At 48.5% G+C, this 18,860-nt stretch overlaps 1 protein-coding gene across 1 annotated transcript in view; it reads left to right on the top strand.

Annotated features, from left to right (window-relative positions):
• LOC137544963 (multidrug and toxin extrusion protein 2-like) overlaps positions 1 to 18,860 on the top strand; it is a 102,311-nt gene that overhangs the window by 60,249 nt on the left and 23,202 nt on the right. Inside the window, exons 13-15 of the mRNA XM_068266062.1 lie at positions 14,863 to 14,932; positions 15,025 to 15,157; positions 17,567 to 17,661. Coding sequence (XP_068122163.1) covers positions 14,863 to 14,932; positions 15,025 to 15,157; positions 17,567 to 17,661 — 298 coding nt within the window. The remainder of the gene's footprint in view (positions 1 to 14,862; positions 14,933 to 15,024; positions 15,158 to 17,566; positions 17,662 to 18,860) is intronic.

Below are 18,860 nucleotides of genomic sequence, written 5' to 3'. Positions count from 1 at the left end.
CTGCATATACCTAACTTCCCCCCCGAGATGGACAAAATGGACAAACCAGGTAGAGGAAGATGTAGAGGAAGACCCAGAGGAAGGCCACCTGGCACTGGCAGGTCTGTGCGAGGTGGTGTTGCTGTGAGTTCGTGCGGACCTGGACCAAAGTACAGTGCTCAGAAGAAGGCACGTGCCATCACTTCCCAAAATTGTGAGGACGTGCTTGAGTATTTAACACAGAAGACCTCATCTCCCGCAGCAAGTGCTACCAGCGCTAGTACAAGCACCGCATCCGCTGCATTTGACACTTCGCAGAAGTTATTTGGTGGTGGTGGTGGTGAAATCACTGATTCACAGCCACTACTGCAACAACAAGAAGAAGGCGCAGGTACACCACCTCATACGTCTGAGTTAGGTGGCGATAGTATGGACGTAATGTGTGAGGAGGGGCATGATGAACCACCTGAAGTTGGTGCAGTTGTGGAGTTGTCTGAGGAAAGCGAAGCTGGGCAGGAGGATTATGATGACGATTATACGGATGCCACGTATGTTCCCAATAGAGGAGATGACCAGGGGGACAGTTCAGAGGGGGAGCCAGAGAGGAGTAGGAGGAGATGACTCCATGATAGAAGCAGAGGGAGCTCGTCGTCAGAAACAGTGGGGGCAGTGTCCGGCGGCCCAGTGCCATGTATCGCCAGCTATGGCCAGCCAGCCAACATGCCCTTCAACATCAGCTGCTGATGCCACCGTAGTGCCATCACCCCAGGGGGGCTCAGCGGTTTGGAAATTTTTTAACTTGTGTGTCTCTGATCGGAGCGAAGCCATCTGTTGTCTCTGCCAGCAAAAATTGAGCCGTGGAAAGGCCAACTCTCACGTAGGGACAAGTGCCTTACGAAGGCACCTGGAGAGAAGGCACAAACAGCTATGGGAAGAACACCTGAGGAAAAGCAGCACCCCTCAAAAGACAAGCCACCCTCCTTCTCCTCTTCCTCCTTCAGGTGCATCGTCTTCATCCGCTTTCTCCCTTGAACCTTCACAGCCACCCTCCTTCACACCGCCTCTGCCCTTGAGCGGTTCCTGCTCCTCTGCCCACAGCAGTAGCCAGGTGTCCGTGAAGGAAGTCTTTTAGTGGAAGAAGCCAATTTCGGACAGTCACCCTCTTGCCCGGCGTCTGACAGCTGGTGTGGCGGAACTATTAGCTCGGCACCTATTACCATACAAGCTGGTGGAGTCAGAGGCTTTCCGTAAATTTGTGGCCATTGGGACACCGCAGTGGAAGATACCAGGCCGCACTTATTTTTCACGAAAGGCCATACCCAAACTGTACCGTGCAGTTCAGAGACAAGTGGTGTCATCTATTGCGAAGAGCGTTGGGTCAAGGGTCCACCTGACCACGGATGCCTGGTCTGCCAAGCACGGGCAGGGCCGCTACATTACGTACACAGCCCATTGGGTCAACCTGGTGACCGATGGCAGCAAGCAGGGAGTACGTGGCTGTTCAGCGGACCGACTTGTCACACCTCCACGGCTTGCAGACAGGCCTCCTGCCACCTCCTCTCCTTCTCCTCCAGCTACATCCTCTTCGCTGTCAACCTCCTCCTCCTCAGCTGAGTGTCAGTTGAACTCTAGCGGTGCTGCCATCTCCTCTTCCTCTCCAGCTACACAGTCCCATCTCCCCAGAGCCTACGCTGCATGCCAGGTACGACGGTGTCACGCAATTTTAGACATGTCTTGCCTCAAAGCGGAGAGTCACACTGGAGCAGCTCTCCTGGCTGATCTTAACAAACAGGTGGAGCAATGGCTGACCCCGCACCAGCTGGAGATCGGCAACGTAGTGTGTGACAACGGCAGCAATCTCCTTTCCGCTTTGAATTTGGGAAAGCTGACACATGTACCCTGCATGGCACATGTGCTGAATCTGGTCGTGCAAAGATTTGTCTCAAAGTACCCAGGCTTAGAGGACGTCCTGAAGCAGACCAGGAAGTTGTGTGGGCATTTCAGGCAGTGTTATACGGCAATGGCACGCTTTGCGGACATTCAGTTGAAAAACAACTTGCCGGTGAGACACTTGATATGCGATAGCCCGACTCGCTGGACTTCCACCCTGCTCATGTTCTCTCGCCTGCTACACCAGGAGAAAGCCGTCACCCAGTACCTGTACAACTACAGTAGAAGGATACAATCTGGGAAGATGGGGATGTTGTGGCCCAACAGCTGGACACTGATGCGAAATGCATGCAGGACCATGCGGCTGTTTGAGGAGGTGACCAACCTGGTGAGTCGCGCTGAAGGCACCATCAGCGACTTGATCCCCTACGCTTACTTCCTGGAGCGTGCCGTGCGTAGAGTGGTGGATAAAGCTGTGGAGGAGCGGGAACAGGAACAGCTACGGCAGGAGGAGTCGTGGGACCAATTTTCAGCCGAACCACAGGTTTCCTCAACACCTGCGGCACCACAGAGGGGGGAGGAGGAGGAAGAAGAGGAGTTGTGTGGGGAATGAGAGGAGTCAGACTCGGATGATTATGAGGAAGGTGTTTCTGTGGAGGAGGAAGAGGCGGCAGCGGCAGAAGAACAACCGTGGTATTGTTCGTGGCTGGGGGGAGGAAGAGGAGTTGCGTGACATCACTGTGGAAGAGCAAGAGGAGATGGAGAGTACGTCTGGATCCGATTTTGTGCAGATGGCCTCTTTCATGTTGTCCAGCCTGTTGAGGGACCCCCGTATCAAAAAACTCAAGGCGAATGACCTGTACTGGGTGGCCACGCTACTAGACCCTCGGTACAGGCACAAAGTGGCAGACCTGTTAGCAACTCAACACAAGTCGGAAAGGATGCAGCACTTGCAGAACAAGCTGTCAATGATGCTTTACAATGCATTTAAGGGTGATGTGACAGTACAACGCAATAAAGGTACCACTGGCAGTATTCCTCCTCCTCCTCACCAGTCCACGCAGGCAAGGACAGGACGCTCCAGCGATCTCGGGGTGATGTCGGACATGCGGACATGCGGACATGCGGACATTCTTTAGTCCAACGCCTCGCAGTAGCCCTTCGGGATCCACCCTCCACCAACGCCTGGACCGACAGGTAGCCGGTTACCTGGCCTTAAGTGTGGATGTACGCAGCGACGATGAACCCTTGCTCTACTGGTTGCGCATGCTTGACCTGTGGCCAGAGCTGTCCTAATTTGCCATACAACTTCTCTCTTGCCCTGCCGCAAGCGTCCTGTCAGAAAGGACCTTCAGTGCAGCTGGAGGCATTGTCACTGAGAAGAGAAGTCGCCTAAGTCATGACAGTGTTCAGTACCTGACCTTTATCAAAATGAACGAGGCATGGATCCCTGAGGGCTATTGCACGACCGAAGACTAAGTCAGTCCCCACACACAGCATCTCTGCCTGCAGGCCGCTTGACTGCCTTCTCCGCCACCACCACCAGGGTCCAGGACTCTAGGCGGATTGCTGAATTTTTAAGGCCGCTGCTAGCAGCGGCCGCTATACCAATTTTTCTGGGGTGTGCACATGCCTGCCTAATTTTTCTGGCTGAACTGCAGGCGGCTGGAACAAAAAAACAAAAGGCATGTACATGTGCCCATCCCCCTTCGTGATCATTACCTTGCCGCGGTGAAGGGGCTTGCGTATCACAATGAAGCAATGACCGCCGGCTATATGAGTGTCTCTGGTGGGGGTGGCACACCAAACATAATAAGGTCGTTGTTTCATTGTGGTCAGACCAAATTTGATCAGCTGGACAGTCACTGTTCTGTCATTCAGCTACATCAGCCGGGCGACCATATGGGCTGAAAAGCCACCATCACCTGCACTCTCGTCATGGTGCGCACCAGTCCAGCACGCCCGTCACTACACAAACGGCTGTTTGCAGTCACTGCATACCTTTCACTGCATCTGTGACTGCACATTATACCTGGAAGTCAGTGCATAATACAGTTTCAAACAATTGAAAAATACAACCATCTACATTTTCAAACAATTTAAAAATACAAACATCTACAGTTTCAAACAATTGAAAAAAAAGGCAAAAAACTTGCCCTCCGTACAACATTCTTGGCAAATGCTTTCGACTTGGTTTGTCTTCCGCTGGGTCAAGGGTCCATCTGATCACAGATGCCTGGTCTGCAAAGCACGGTCAGGGCAGCTACAGCATGGGTCTCAGCAGGCTCCCACTTCGGGCCGGAATCCAACCTTCATTCCCCGCCCATTACCCGTGGTGACAATGTCAGACTTGCCCGCCTCCATATGATTCTCGTAAAAGGAATGTGGTGTCATCTTTGCCCACCATAAATGGTTCTCGTTAAAGGATTTAAAGTACATTCATTTCAAATACAGCAAGCCCTCGATAGTCCTCCTGTATTGTTATTTTTGGTCACTACCTCGGGGCGGGCATGCCTGCCTGCTGCCCTCCCTGCCTGGATGTGTGGTGGGACCCGTTTGCTAGGCTACAACTCCGGACCGGAATCATACCAGGAAGGGTTCCCCCGCCATTAGCCATGGTCAGTGGTCACGATGGCAGACTTGACCTCCATAACAGATTCTCGCCGGAGACCAACCTGGTGAATCGCAGTGAAGGCACCATCAGACTTGCCCTCCATAACGGATTCCCGTTAAAGGATTTAAAGTTGATTCATTACAATTAGAGCCTCAAAAAGTCCTCCTGAGTCCTGTATTGTTATTTTTGGTCACTACCTCGGGGCGGGTGTGCATGCCTGCCTGCTGCCCTCCTTGCCTGGATGTGTGGTGGTAGCCATTTCTCAGGCTCCAACTCCGGAATGCAATACAACCATCTACATTTTCAAACAATTGAAAAATACAACCATCTACATTTTCAAACAATTTAAAAATACAACCATCTACATTTTAAAACAATTTAAAAATACAACCATCTACATTTTAAAACAATTTAAAAATACAACCATCTACATTTTCAAACAATTTAAAAATACAACCATCTACAGTTTCAAACAATTGAAAAAAAAAGGCAAAAAACTTGCCCTCCGTAAAACATTCTTGGCAAATGCTTTCGACTTGGTTTGTCTTCCGCTGGGTCAAGGGTCCATCTGATCACAGATGCCTGGTCTGCAAAGCACGGTCAGGGCAGCTACAGCATGGGTCTCAGCAGGCTCCCACTTCGGGCCGGAATCCAACCTTCATTCCCCGCCCATTACCCATGGTGACAATGTCAGACTTGCCCGCCTCCATATGATTCTCGTGAAAGGAATGTGGTGTCATCTTTGCCCGCCATAACTGGTTCTCGTTAAAGGATTTAAAGTACATTCATTTCAAATACAGCAAGCCCTCGATAGTCCTCCTGTATTGTTATTTTTGGTCACTACCTCGGGGCGGGCGTGCATGCCTGCCTACTGCCCTCCTTGCCTGTGTAGTGGTAGCCGTTGCTCAGGCTCCACACCGGATTCCATCCCTCATTCCCCGGCCATTACCCGGGGTCACAATGCCAGACTTGCCCGCCTCCATAGGATTCTCATTGTAGCGGTACTGAACAAGTACCGCTACAAGTAGAAAATGTAATTTAAAAACAAAACGTAAGCTTTTTAACAATGCCATGGAAAGTTGAGAAGGCAGTCACACATTACCTGACATAACTGAGTGAGGAAGAGCAATCTCGCCATGTTGCGCAGTAGTCCAGCATGGCCGTCACTACACAAACAGCTGGTAACTTGCGGTGCGTTACACAGTTAGTTTGGTGCGTCAGTGTGAAGCAGTACTCTAATTACACTACCTGATTGATGTATACACATGCAAGATGTTTGAAAGCACGTTAGGCCTGCAATTTATCATTCAATGTTATTTCTGCCCTTAAAACGCTGTTTTGCTTCACATCCAGATTTTTCCCCGGGACTTTTGGCGTGTATCCCACTCCGCCATGCCCCCCTCCAGGTGTTAGACCCCTTGAAACATCTTTTCCATCACTTTTGGGGCCAGCATAATTTTTCCTATTTTTTAAAGTTCGCCTCCCCATTGAAGTCTATTGCGGTTCGCGAACTTTTCCGCGAACCGAACCTTCCGCGGAAGTTCGCAAACCCGGTTCGTGAACCTAAAATCGGAGGTTCGGCCCATCACTAGTGGGAAGGTAGCTTCTGGCTTGTAGCTGAGTAGGTATCTTTTGAGAATAGATTCTATGGGATGTGTCTGAATAGCTCTCAAACCACCTATTTTTATACTTACTAAATCCATTATGGCTGCCTAATTTGGAATTTTCATTCATCTCTGGTTCTGATTGGCTGAAATTTCTGTGTGACAATCTTTATTATGTTTTGAATACCTAAGCCATAATATTTTTTGTTTACAACTTCCTTATCTAACTTACCTAGAGATGGCTCGAACCTCCGATTTTCGGTTCTCGAACCTCCAACATGCGAAAAAAGTTCGGGTCTGTGCCAACTTTCGAACCGCAATAGACTTCAATGGGGAGGCAAACTTTGAAAACTAGAAACATTTATGCTGGCCAGAAAAGTGATGGCAAAGATGTTTCAAGGGGTCTAACATCTGAGTTTTTGCATGGAGGAGTGGAATACACGTCAAAAGTCCCAGGGAAAATCTGGATTTGACGCAAAGCAGCGTTTTAAGGGCAGCAATCACATTGCATGCTAAATTGGAGGCCTAAAGTGCTTTAAAACATTTTGCATGTATATACATCAATCAGGGAGTATAATTAGAGTACTGCTTCACACTGACAGACCAAACTCACTGTGTAACGCACTGCACACAGTTGTTTGTATAGTGACGGCTGTGCTGGACTGGTTCGCACCAGGGCTAGAGTGCAGGCCATGGCGGTTTTCAAGCCCATATGGTCGCCGGGCTGAGGTAGCTCAATGACAGAACAGCAGTGACTGTCCAGCTGATCGAATTTGGTCTGTCCACAATGAAGCAACGGCCTTATTATCTTGGGTGTGCCTCCCCCCCCCCCCCCGCCCCGAGACACTCATGTAGCCGGCGATCATTGCTTCATTGTGATACGCAAGCCCCTTCACCGCGGCAAGGTAACAATCACGAAGGGGAATTGACACATGTACATGCCTTTTGTTTTGTTGTTGCAGCTGAGCAGAAAAATTGGGCAGGCATGTATAGCACCAGAAAAATTATTATAGCACCGCTGCTAGCAGCGGCCTTAAAAATTCAGGAATCCGCCTGGAGTCCTGGACCCTGTTGGTGGTGGCGGAGAAGGCAGTCAAGCGGCCTGCAGGAAGAGATGCTGTATGGGGAGCGACATAGTCTTGGGGCACGCAGTCACACGGCATGCAGGCAGAGATGCTGTGTGTGGGGACTGGCTTAGTCTTCGGGCGGGCAGTAGCCCTCGGGGATCCATGCCTCATTCATTTTGATAAAGGTGAGGTACTGAACACTTTTTTGACTTAGGTGACTTCTCTTCTCAGTGACCATGCCTCCAGCTGCGCTGAAGGTCTTTTTTGACAGGACGTTTGAGGCAGGGCAAGACAGAAGTTGGATGGAAAATTGTGACAGCTCTGGCCACAGGTCATGCGTGTGCACCCAGTAGTCCAAGGGTTTATCGCTGCTCACAGTGTCTACATCCACACTTAAAGAACAAGCGACACCCATGCTAACCTAGAAATAAAAAACACATATATAAGTAGATAAATACTACTTCTACTTACATAACAGATGTTTTGTGCTATCCACGTAATGATTCCTGTGAATTTTACAAAGGAAAAGCAGAAAATCCTAGTCTAGGCATGGGCCATCTTGCCAAGCTAATGCTGACATCATATCCTCCCTGATTCTTGTTTTCCCCCCTCCTTTCTCTTGTTCATTGTGTATTCATTAGCTTCCCCCCTCTCAGGGCCATATGCAATTCTCTTTTTCACCTGAGTTTTCTCCTAGGAGATAATTTTTAATCTTTGATTTTAAATAACTTTCCAGTATTTTTCAACTAAAAAAAGCACCAAAAAGTTGGTGAAAAAGTACTATCAAAATTATTTTGAGCATTTTCTTGCCTTCTGGGGGCTTTAAGGGCATTTTATTGACAATTTTAAAAATATCACCTAGGAGAAAACTCAGGTGAAAAAGTGAATTGCATATGGGCCCCAGAGTCTTTTTTTTTATTTACACATCCATTCACTGAGTCACCTCAGCCTTGCTTGTAAACACTAGTGACCAGCTAGGCAGGGAAATAAAAGGAAGAGGAGGAATATATTATAGATAAAAAGAACTCCCAGCATTCAAAAGAACTCCCAGCATTCAACTTTTTGGCACTGTTTGGCACTAGGTCCACTGCTCCTAAAGTAGCAAAAAAAGTTTTGAATGCAGGATTAGCATCTTTATCACTTAATACACTCAGACCAGTTGCTGTTGAAATTTGATTTTTATGGTGACAATACCGCTTTAAGGCCAGGCAGCCGGCTATCTGCCGGTTGAGGCGTTGGTGGAGGGTGGATCCGGAAGGGCTAAGGCGAGGCGTTGGACTAAAGAATGTCGAACATCAGGAGGTTCGAATTTCAGCGAGTCGGGCTATCGCAAATCAAGCGTCTACCGACAAGTTGTTTCTCCGCTGAATATCGGCAAACAGTGCCATGGCCGTGTAAGACCGCCTGAAATGCCCACACACCTTCCTGGACTGCTTTAGGACGTCCTGTAAGCCTGGGTACTTAGACACAAATCTCTGAATTGTGAGATTCAGCACATGTGCCATGCAGGGTACATGTGTCAACTTTCCCAAATTCAAAGCCGAAATGAGATTGCTGCCATTGTCACACACCACGTTGCCAATCTCCAGTTGGTGTGGGGTCAGCCACTGATCCACCTGTTTGTTACGAGCAGCCAGGAGAGCTCCAGTGTGACTCTCTGTTTTGAGGCAAGACCTGTCTAAGATGGCGTTACACCGTCGTACCTGGCATGCAGCATAGGAGATAGCTGGAGAGGAGATCGCAACACCAGTAGAGTTGAACTGCCACTCAGCCAAGGAGGAGGTTGACAGCGAAGAGGATGTAGCAGGAGGAGAGGAGGTGGCAGCAGGCCTGCCTGCAAGCCGTGGAGGTGTCACTAGGTCCGCTGCACAGCCACGTACTCCATGATTGCCAGCGGTCACCAGGTTGACCCAATGGGCTGTGTAAGTAATGTACCAAGCCAGCTGTCAGACGCAGGGCAAGGGAGTGACTGGCAGACATTGGCCTCTTCCACTCAAAGATTTCCCTCATGGACACCTGGCTGCTGCTGTGGGCAGAGGAGCAGGAACCGGTCAAGGTGAGAGGCGGAATGGAGGAGGGTGGCTGTGATTGTAAAGGTGCAAGGGAAAAAGCAGCTGACGATAATGCACCTGAAGGAGGAAGAGGAGAAGGAGGGTGGCTTTGCTTTTGTGTGCTGCTTTTCCTCTGGTGCGTGTAACGATAGGTGTCAGCAACCAGAGAGAGAATCTGATTCTTGGCGATCTGCAGTATCCCCAAGAATACAGATATACCTGATCATTGGGGATCTGCAGAATCGCCAATAATCAAATATGTCTAACCTCTAGACACCTGAGTGTGTAAGTGTTTTGGTGCAACAGTAACCTTTGGACCACCGGGGTAACAGGTGGTCCAATAAGTAGAGAAGACTCTACTGCAGTCAAGGACACCTGGAGAGGAAGTCCCTGACTGATAAGGAGCAGTGTCCCCTCTGTAGAGCAGGGGACCCCTGCGGGAAGGCTGGACACCCTGAGGGGGGGTGACAGCCAGAAGGTCAGACAGGCTGGGTCGGCAACAGAGTATCAGATATGCAAGGAACCAAATCAGAGATCAGAAGAATAGTCAGGAAAGCTACAGGTCATAACAGATATCAGAAAAAGGCCTAGTCTGAGGTGTGAGGTCCGTGATCTCAACACCCTGGAGCTATGCTAGAGAACAACACAGATGATATACAGTATTCCTAGTCTGGGGTGTGAGGGCCGTGATCTCAACACCCTGGAACTATGCTAGAGAATAACACAGATGATATACAGTATTCCTAGTCTGGGGTGTGAGGGCCGTGATCTCAACACCCTGGAACTATGCTAGAGAATAACACAGATGATATACAGTATTCCTAGTCTGGGGTGTGAGGGCCGTGATCTCAACACCCTAGAACTATGCTAGAGAATAACAAAGATGATATATATTAACTGGCTGAGTGTGGATTCCCAGGTCCTCCTGGTTCCACCACACTGAAGGATCTGACTAAGGTCTGAGTGCTAACACATAGGCATTCGCAACGCCAGACAACCAGCAACTAAACAGCAGGAGATATATATAGTAAAGCGCCCCACAGCGCCGCCCAGCTGCCATCAACCAATCACTGACTGAACAGGAATCAGCTGACCGCCCTGATCAGCTGATCTTTCTCCTATTGGTATAAAGATCTTGTCTTGCAGCGCGCGTGCGCGTAGCTCTCCATCTGTGTGCACTACTAGGTCCAGACAGCCCAGACACATGTTGCTGTGGGGAAACCGCCGCACTGGACGTGGAATCCGCCGCCTTACCGTCAGAACACGCGGCGGCCCCCACGCCATTCCTCCCATGTGCACCACCAGTTCCAGACAACCCAGACGCATGCTGACGCGGACAGACCGCCGCATCAGACGCGGAATCAGCCGCCTTACTGTCAGAACATGCGGCGGCTTTTCCGCTATTCATCACAGTGCGCTTCTCATTGCAGTTTGTGCCTTTTCTCCATGTGCCTTCGTAAGGCAGTTGTCCCTACGCGGGTGTTGGCCTTTCCACGGCTCAATTTTTGGCAGCACAGAGAACAGATGGCATTGCTCTGATCTAAGGCAGACACACAAAAAAATTTCCAAACCGCTGAGCCCCCTGGAGTGATGGCACTATGGTGGCATCAGCAGCTGACGTTGAAGGGCATGTTGGCTGGCTGTCCTTAGGTGGCGATACATGGCGCCGGACACTGCCACCAGCTGTTTCTGAAGAAGAGCTCCCCCTGCTTCTTTGAGGAACTCGTCTCCTCCTACTCCTCTCTGACTCCCCCTCTGAACCGTCCCCTTGGTCATCTTGTCTCTTAGGATCTCACGTGGCATCTGTATCATCATAATCATCATAATCATCCTCCCCAGCTTCGCTTGCCTCAGACACCTCGTAAACTGCACCAACAGCAGGTACTTAATCATCCTCCTCCTCACACATTACGTCCTTAGTGTCGCCTAACTCAGACATATGAGGTGGTGTAACTTGCTTAGCGCCTTCATCTGGTTGTAACAATAATGCCTGTGAATCAGTTAATTCCCCACCAAATAACTCCTGTGAAGTGTCAAATGCAGCGAATATGGTATTTGTAGTAGCGCTGGTGGCTGCGGAAGATGAGGTGTTCTGTGTTAAATAGTCAACCACGCCCTGACAATCTTGGGAGTTGATGGGACGTGCTTTCTTCTGAGCACTGTACTTTGGTCCAGGGTTGCACGAAATCACGTCAGCACGACCTCGAACAGACCTGCCGGGTGGCCTGACTCTTGGTCTGCCCCTGCCTCTAACCTGTTTTGTCCATATCGGGGGGGGGGGGGGGGGGGATAAAGTGAAAGGTATGCACTGACTTGACTAATACAATGTGCAGTCACACAGGTGCAGTGAAAGGTATGCAGTGACTGGTATTACAATACAATGTGCAGCTGTCACACAGGTTCAGTTAACAGGTATGCACGGACTGGTATATTACCCACTTGAGAACCACAGTGGTAAACCCCCTTAAAGACCAGGCTAATTTTTACTAAAACGGCCACTGCAGCTTTTAAGGCCAAGCTGCAGGGCCTAACAACACAGCACAGGAGTGATTCCCCCCTTTTCCCCCCACCAACAGAGCTCTCTGTTGGTGGGGTCTGATCACCCCCAGTTGTTTATTTTCTTTTAAATAAATATTTATGTGTGTGCTTTAGTATTATTTTTTTAATGTTTTCTTTTTTTTTTTTTTTTTTTTGTGCAAACCCCTCCCCCCCTCCAGCCGGCCAATCCTGGCTATCGGCTGTCATAAGCTTCTGCCTATGAGAGCCGATTGCTCTCTTGTCCCCCAGGGGGACAACCGTGTGGCACGCTGATCACAGCGCTGTACTATGTAAATAGACGGCAATCACGCCGTCTAAAAGTCTCCCGAGCGGCGATAGCTGAAGAGGGGACGGAGCGCCGCCCCCCGAAAAGGAGATGCGCGCGCACCCTGTGCGCGATCTCCTTCAGTAGCGTTGGCGTTAGGCGGTTCTGGGGCTGCCGCCGCGGCCACGCCCGTTGGCATGGAGCAGTCTTAGAGTAGTTAAACAGCATGCGGTCACACAGGTACTGTGAACAATTATGCAATGACTGGTATTACAAATTTGCCACACACACAGGCACCCTGAACAAGTGCAGTGACTGGTGGTATATAACACTGCGTGCAGCCAGTCATGTAGGTAGGTAGGTAGGTGCACTGAACAACAACAGGTGGGTATGCAGTGATTGGTATTACAAATGTGCACCTGTCACACACACACAGGTACCCTGAACAGGTGCAGTGACACTACGCTACGTGTGGTCACGTAGGTAAGTAGGTGCACTGAACAACAACAGGTGGGTATGCAGTCATTGGTATTACAAATGTGCACCTGTCACACACACACACACACACACACAGGTACACTGAACAGGTGCAGTGACACTGCGTGCGGTCACATAGGTAGGTGCACTGAACAACAACAGGTGGGTATGCAGTCATTGGTATTACAAATGTGCACCTGTCACACACACACACAGGTACCCTGAACAGGGCAAACCGCTTTGCGGCATTGGTTCAATGGACCCTGCATTAGTTGGCATGCGAAAGCAAATGCATATTTGCCTGAGCATTGCCTCATGAATAGCCAATAAGGCCAAATTTGCTCAGCCAGTTGTGTCAGGTGTTCACTTGGTGTTTAATGCACACATTTAAATTCTCTGTGCAGCGATTTGTGAATTTCTTTCCCTTGGAGGCGGGTGGCGGATGGCTCATTCCAGGTAGTGTGAGTCCTGGAGTGGGCTGTCAGTGCCTGTCCTCCACCCCCCTTGGAGTGCAGTGTGTGAGCCAGCCCTGAGCTCCAAAGCTCGGTGCGACCCATGCTTCATTCCTTTCCTTTTCAAATGTGTTGCACCCAAGCTATGCTCAGCAGCAGAACGCAATGGACGTCAAGGTAAGTGCCTGTTTTTAAATATTGGGAGGTGAAAGGTGCGGATGGCTCTCCCCGGCGCTGGCCACGCTTGGGGGGGCCGCCTGCGCCACCCAGCCTCCCCCCTCCGGGGTGCTGCTGTGGTTCCCAGGCAGTGAGAGCGCCTGGGACCCCGCGGTCCCCCGGTTGTATGGGGGCATTGGGAAGCCTCCCCGAGGCGCTCCTGGATAGTGCTGTATAGCATGAACTAATTCCCGCAGGGCAAACCGCTTTGCGGCATTGGTTCAATGGACCCTGCATTAGTTGGCATGCGAAAGCAAATGCATATTTGCCTGAGCATTGCCTCATGAATAGCCAATAAGGCCAAATTTGCTCAGCCAGTTGTGTCAGGTGTTCACTTGGTGTTTAATGCACACATTTAAATTCTCTGTGCAGCGATTTGTGAATTTCTTTCCCTTGGAGGCGGGTGGCGGATGGCTCATTCCAGGTAGTGTGAGTCCTGGAGTGGGCTGTCAGTGCCTGTCCTCCACCCCCCTTGGAGTGCAGTGTGTGAGCCAGCCCTGAGCTCCAAAGCTCGGTGCGACCCATGCTTCATTCCTTTCCTTTTCAAATGTGTTGCACCCAAGCTATGCTCAGCAGCAGAACGCAATGGACGTCAAGGTAAGTGCCTGTTTTTAAATATTGGGAGGTGAAAGGTGCGGATGGCTCTCCCCGGCGCTGGCCACGCTTGGGGGGGCCGCCTGCGCCACCCAGCCTCCCCCCTCCGGGGTGCTGCTGTGGTTCCCAGGCAGTGAGAGCGCCTGGGACCCCGCGGTCCCCCGGTTGTATGGGGGCATTGGGAAGCCTCCCCGAGGCGCTCCTGGATAGTGCTGTATAGCATGAACTAATTCCCGCAGGGCAAACCGCTTTGCGGCATTGGTTCAATGGACCCTGCATTAGTTGGCATGCGAAAGCAAATGCATATTTGCCTGAGCATTGCCTCATGAATAGCCAATAAGGCCAAATTTGCTCAGCCAGTTGTGTCAGGTGTTCACTTGGTGTTTAATGCACACATTTAAATTCTCTGTGCAGCGACAGTAGGAATTACCAAGGCTGTATATGCAACACAAGTGTCTGTGGGACACACACAAACACACACACACACAAAAATAAAAAAATAGATCACAAGAACAACATTAGCTCTCAAAAGAGCTGTTGAGGATGAGGAGTGCTTTTTAGCAATAAGATCAGCAAGAAGTAACAACTTAACAAGCCTAACACAAGAGCCTAATTAGGCTTTCCCTGTCAGCAGCAAGGTTCTCTCCCTTCTCTAATTACTGCAGCCACAAGAGTGAGTGAAATGGCTGATGCTGCCTGCATTTTATAAGGGGGGGGGGGGGGGGGGCTCCAGGAGGGAGTGTAGCCTGAATGGCTACCCTGTGCCTGCTGACTGTGATGTAGAGGGTCAAAGTTGATCCTAATGATGTAATATAGGGGGCGGGTCGAACTCGCATAAAGTTTGCGGTTCACCGTGAACGCAAACCACTGAAGTTCGCGCCAATAAGTTTGCGGTCGAACACAATCTTTAACACAATTAACCCACTCTTATGAAAGTTTCACTGTCTGAAAATCGCAGAGCAATATTTTAAAGAAGTATCTCAGCCTTACATTTTACTCTGAAATTTTGCAGAGCACATTCAAACTTATAATGTAGTACTCGTACATATGGCAGCTTTTCCTGCTTGAACAAACTGCAAGAATTCTGACAAAACCAGGTCTTTTTTCTCTTATAGGGAGATTGTTACTTTGGTTTCCCAGGTCATGTTCATCTTTGTTCCATTTCAACTGTTTGATGGTGTAGCTGTAAGTAAATACATTTTAATTCACTTAAAACATATGTGCAATATCATTAGATCATCATTAGTGTTCATGATTTATGCTTTGTCTACTTCGAGGGTACCTGTGCTGGGATACTGCAAGGAACCGGAAAACAAAAAGTTGGTGCTGCAACAAGTGTTATTGGATATTACTTCCTGGGTTTACCCACAGGAATCTCACTGATGTTTTCAGCAAAACTAGGAATAATAGGTAAGCACACTAGCTATAAAAGTAATGAGTATGACAATTGATAGTAAAAAGAGACAGTCAAGATTGAGGTTGTAAAAATTTGATCACAATGTGATGATGCCAAGGGATCATTGAAAGAAGCAAGGGCATAGCAATAGGGGTTGCAGAGGTTTGCGACCGCATTGGGGGCCTGAGAGGCCCCGAAGGGCCGTCCCTCAACTGCAGTATTAGCTATTTATTGGGCCTGTGCTCATAATAATGACTTCTATAGATGCTTTGAAAACTGGTTATCATTAACAGACTGTTCCCCATTCCCTTCTTGCACTTCTGACACTGTAATTGCCATTGGCAGGTTTTGGTGCACTGTATCAATTGTTATGTATAGAGTGTTTGGGGGGCCCCCAAAGTAAATGGGGCCCACAGCTCCTTAGCTACGCCACTGGAAAGAAGCACTGCAAATGATAAATACTTTTGATACATAGGGCTCGATTCACAAAAGGGTGCTAACTCAGTTAGCACGCCTAAAAGCTTTGGGCATGCTAACTAGGGTGCTAAGCAGTTAGCACGCCCAAAGCTTTTAATGATGGCGCCCAAAGTTTAGCGCTGCACGGTGCGTGCAAAACGTCATACCAGGTGCCCCTAAAATGTTGCACCGGGTGCGACGGTTTAGGGGCGTGCAGCGCTAAACTTTGCGCGCGCAAAAAGTTTGTGTGCGTATTAATGCGCGCAAAGTCTCTTTAAGCGTGCTAAGGGGCTTTTCACAGGCGTGTTAACACTTAGCACCCTTTTGTGAATCAAGCCGATAGTCTTGGAACCAGTTGATCCAAATAATGTATATTACTTTTAGATAAGGATATTATTAGCTTGACTCAAGAGGAATGCACACTTATAGTTGTGAAACAGTGTAAATACTTAAGAATTATGAATACAAAATCACGTTAAGGAACAGGGCAAGAGTGAATAAGGCACTTTAGTGATTATAGTGAACTATAGTGAGTATAGTAGGAGATGAATATTCAGCCTTAAAGCGTAACTTAAGTGACATGATGAGGTAAACATTAGTACATATAGTACTAGTTCTAATAAGAAATTGTCTGAAGTTCCTTTCTGTTCTCTTGTAAAGCAAGTGTAAAAAACCTAAAATGTAAATAGAAGCTTAAAGGTTATTATCTGTGGGGGCAGGGCTTCTGATAAGGTTTTAATGTAGGAAAGTTCAAAGGGTCATTACTTCTATTTCTTTTCAAGTTCAACAAGGCAAATTTTGCATTAGACTGTCACAGCCGAGACATTGAAAAAAGAGCACCTGGTAAAAAGGGTGCCTCATTCGCTACAATACAAATCCTGGTATTAATAGTGCTTAGTGTATAAAATGGGTGCTCAGTTAAATTAGGTTTTTATTATTTATTTATTTATTATTACCGGTTATAGCTTTACAGTGATTCTTATTAGCTTTACAGCTACACGGGTAAATACAGCACTAATTAGTGGCTACGGCTGGAACTGTTTCTCATTAGTGGCTTTACAGCTGTTTGGGTAAATTTCGACCACTCGGGCAGTTTGCAGTTTTAGGCCCCATTCACACTAAAGCATTTTGCCGCGATTTCGGCAAAACGCTCAAACGTTAGCACTTTTTAAAAGCACTAGCGTAATGAAACCCTATGGGCCCGTTCTTACTTGGGTGATTTGTGCTAATCACCGCAAATTGCCCAAAAACGGGCAAAAACACAAACGCGTCGCCTGCACCATTTTCAGGCGATTTCCCGGCGATCGCGTTTCAGTGCCATAAAAGCGCTAAACGTGATTGCGGCAAAATCGCTGCAGCGCTCAGTGATTTTTCCGCGTGAAATCGCGGAAAAATCACTCCTGCAAAACGCCGGCAAAAAGTGTGAATGGGGCCTTACAGCTGCAGTAATTAGCCGCTTTTGCAGGCTTTGGGTAAATTACTGCTTTATAGGCACTGTAGGCACTGTGATTGGCAGCTCTGCCTCTAATACTTTTAGCCATAGCCCCTGAACAAGCATGCAGCAGATCAGGTGTTTCTGACATTGTCAGATCTGACAAAATTAGCTGCATGCTTGTTTCTGGTGTGATTCAGACACCACTGCAGCTAAACTACTTGGCCAGGTCCCTTGGAGTTTACTGTAAAGGCATTCTACTGTATTTTGAAATTCAAAGTTTAGCTAAACTTTAAATAACACTAAGGGTTGTTTACCATTTATACATATTCAGAGCAAATTGTATTTTATTTTTTTGTAGCAAAAGTTGAATGAGTGGCCTGGCCCTAGTGACTTCTATGTCAGTAGGAAAAAAAATCCATAGACTGATAATTTTCTACTGTGTGCACATCATATTTTAACTGAAATTGGAGTTCCTGGAATAAATATATTTATATTTATAGAATTAAAGTTAAAGCATCCCTTCTTTATTAAGGTCTGTGGTCTGGATTGATATTCCCTGTCTTTCTGCAAGCTACCTTCAACCTGCTTTATATTTTGCATATGGACTGGAACAAGGCATGCAAAGAGGTAATGTATGAATTCTGTCAGCTTTTCTCTTCATTGCTTTAAGCTATGCTTACTTTTGTCAATTATGAAAAAAACATACATTTATCAGTCAGCTCAGCTGGGGAGTAGAGGCAGCCAGGGTCATGAGTGTCTTCGTTGATAGCCTCTCCTGTCCAGGGGACTGTTAGCTGGGGAGCAGGGTCCACCAAGGGGAGTTCAGGAAATTAAGAGATGAACGTTTTATTTATGCTGTCCACCTTCTCCCTCCATTCATAATGTAAATGGCGACTCCCAGGTCCCTTCCCACAGGCAGAGCAGGGCTGGTCTTGGATTTCACAACACCCTGAGCAAAATGTGGCTTTGGTGCCCTTGCCCCAGAATTTCGACTCCCACACTGGGCCATTAAACCACACATACTGTACGAATAAATGACAAATGTGCACAGCGGGGCATATTCAGTAGATGTAAAATTGCCTTGCATATAAAGTGCATGGCAATGTTACCATTGCTTCAGCCAGCTGTGTAGCTTATGTTATACTAGCAACATTCACATTATTTAGATAAAGTGGACTGTGAAGTAACGCTGCCTACACATGGCAATTTTAAAGAATAGGAGAGAGTGGGGCTACTGAGAATGCAAGGGGGTGGGTAAGGAGAGAGGGAAGTTTACTGGGGTCTGTGGGGGAAGGGGGGGGGGGGGAGAGAGAGGATACTAAGGATGCAAGGGGATGGATGAGGAGAGGGGGCTTACTGAGAGACTGGGGAGGAGAGTAAGGCTTCTGAGCATGCAAGGGGGTGTGGAAGGAGAGAGGGGGGCTTACTAAGGGTCTGGGGGCAGAGAATAAGGCTACTGAAAATGCCAGGAGGTGGGTAAGAAGATAGGGGGGCCTACTGATGAACATGAGGAGAGGGTGAGACTACTGGGGATGCAAGGGGGTAGATAAGGAGAGAATAAGGGTTACTTAGGGTCGGGGGGGGGGGGGGGAGTGAGGCTACTGAGGTTTCAAGGCGGTGGGTACCAAGAGATGGGTTCTCACTGAGAAGGCGGGGGAGGGGCGAAGTGTGGATGGGATCATACATTAAAAATGGGGCACCAAGAATTTGGGCATTGGGTATAGCTAGAATATTGGTATATTACTGATATTTTACTATGGATCGGTGAGTTATTGTGGGCCTTCCCACAAGTCAGACCCAGGATGCAGCACAATATAAAATTAGTG

The sequence above is a fragment of the Hyperolius riggenbachi genome, chromosome 2 (genome assembly GCF_040937935.1).
Source record: "Hyperolius riggenbachi isolate aHypRig1 chromosome 2, aHypRig1.pri, whole genome shotgun sequence".
Classification (NCBI taxonomy): domain Eukaryota; kingdom Metazoa; phylum Chordata; class Amphibia; order Anura; family Hyperoliidae; genus Hyperolius; species Hyperolius riggenbachi.
The sequence above is the reverse complement of the archived record's forward strand: the minus strand, read 5'-3'. Positions and strand labels throughout refer to the sequence as shown.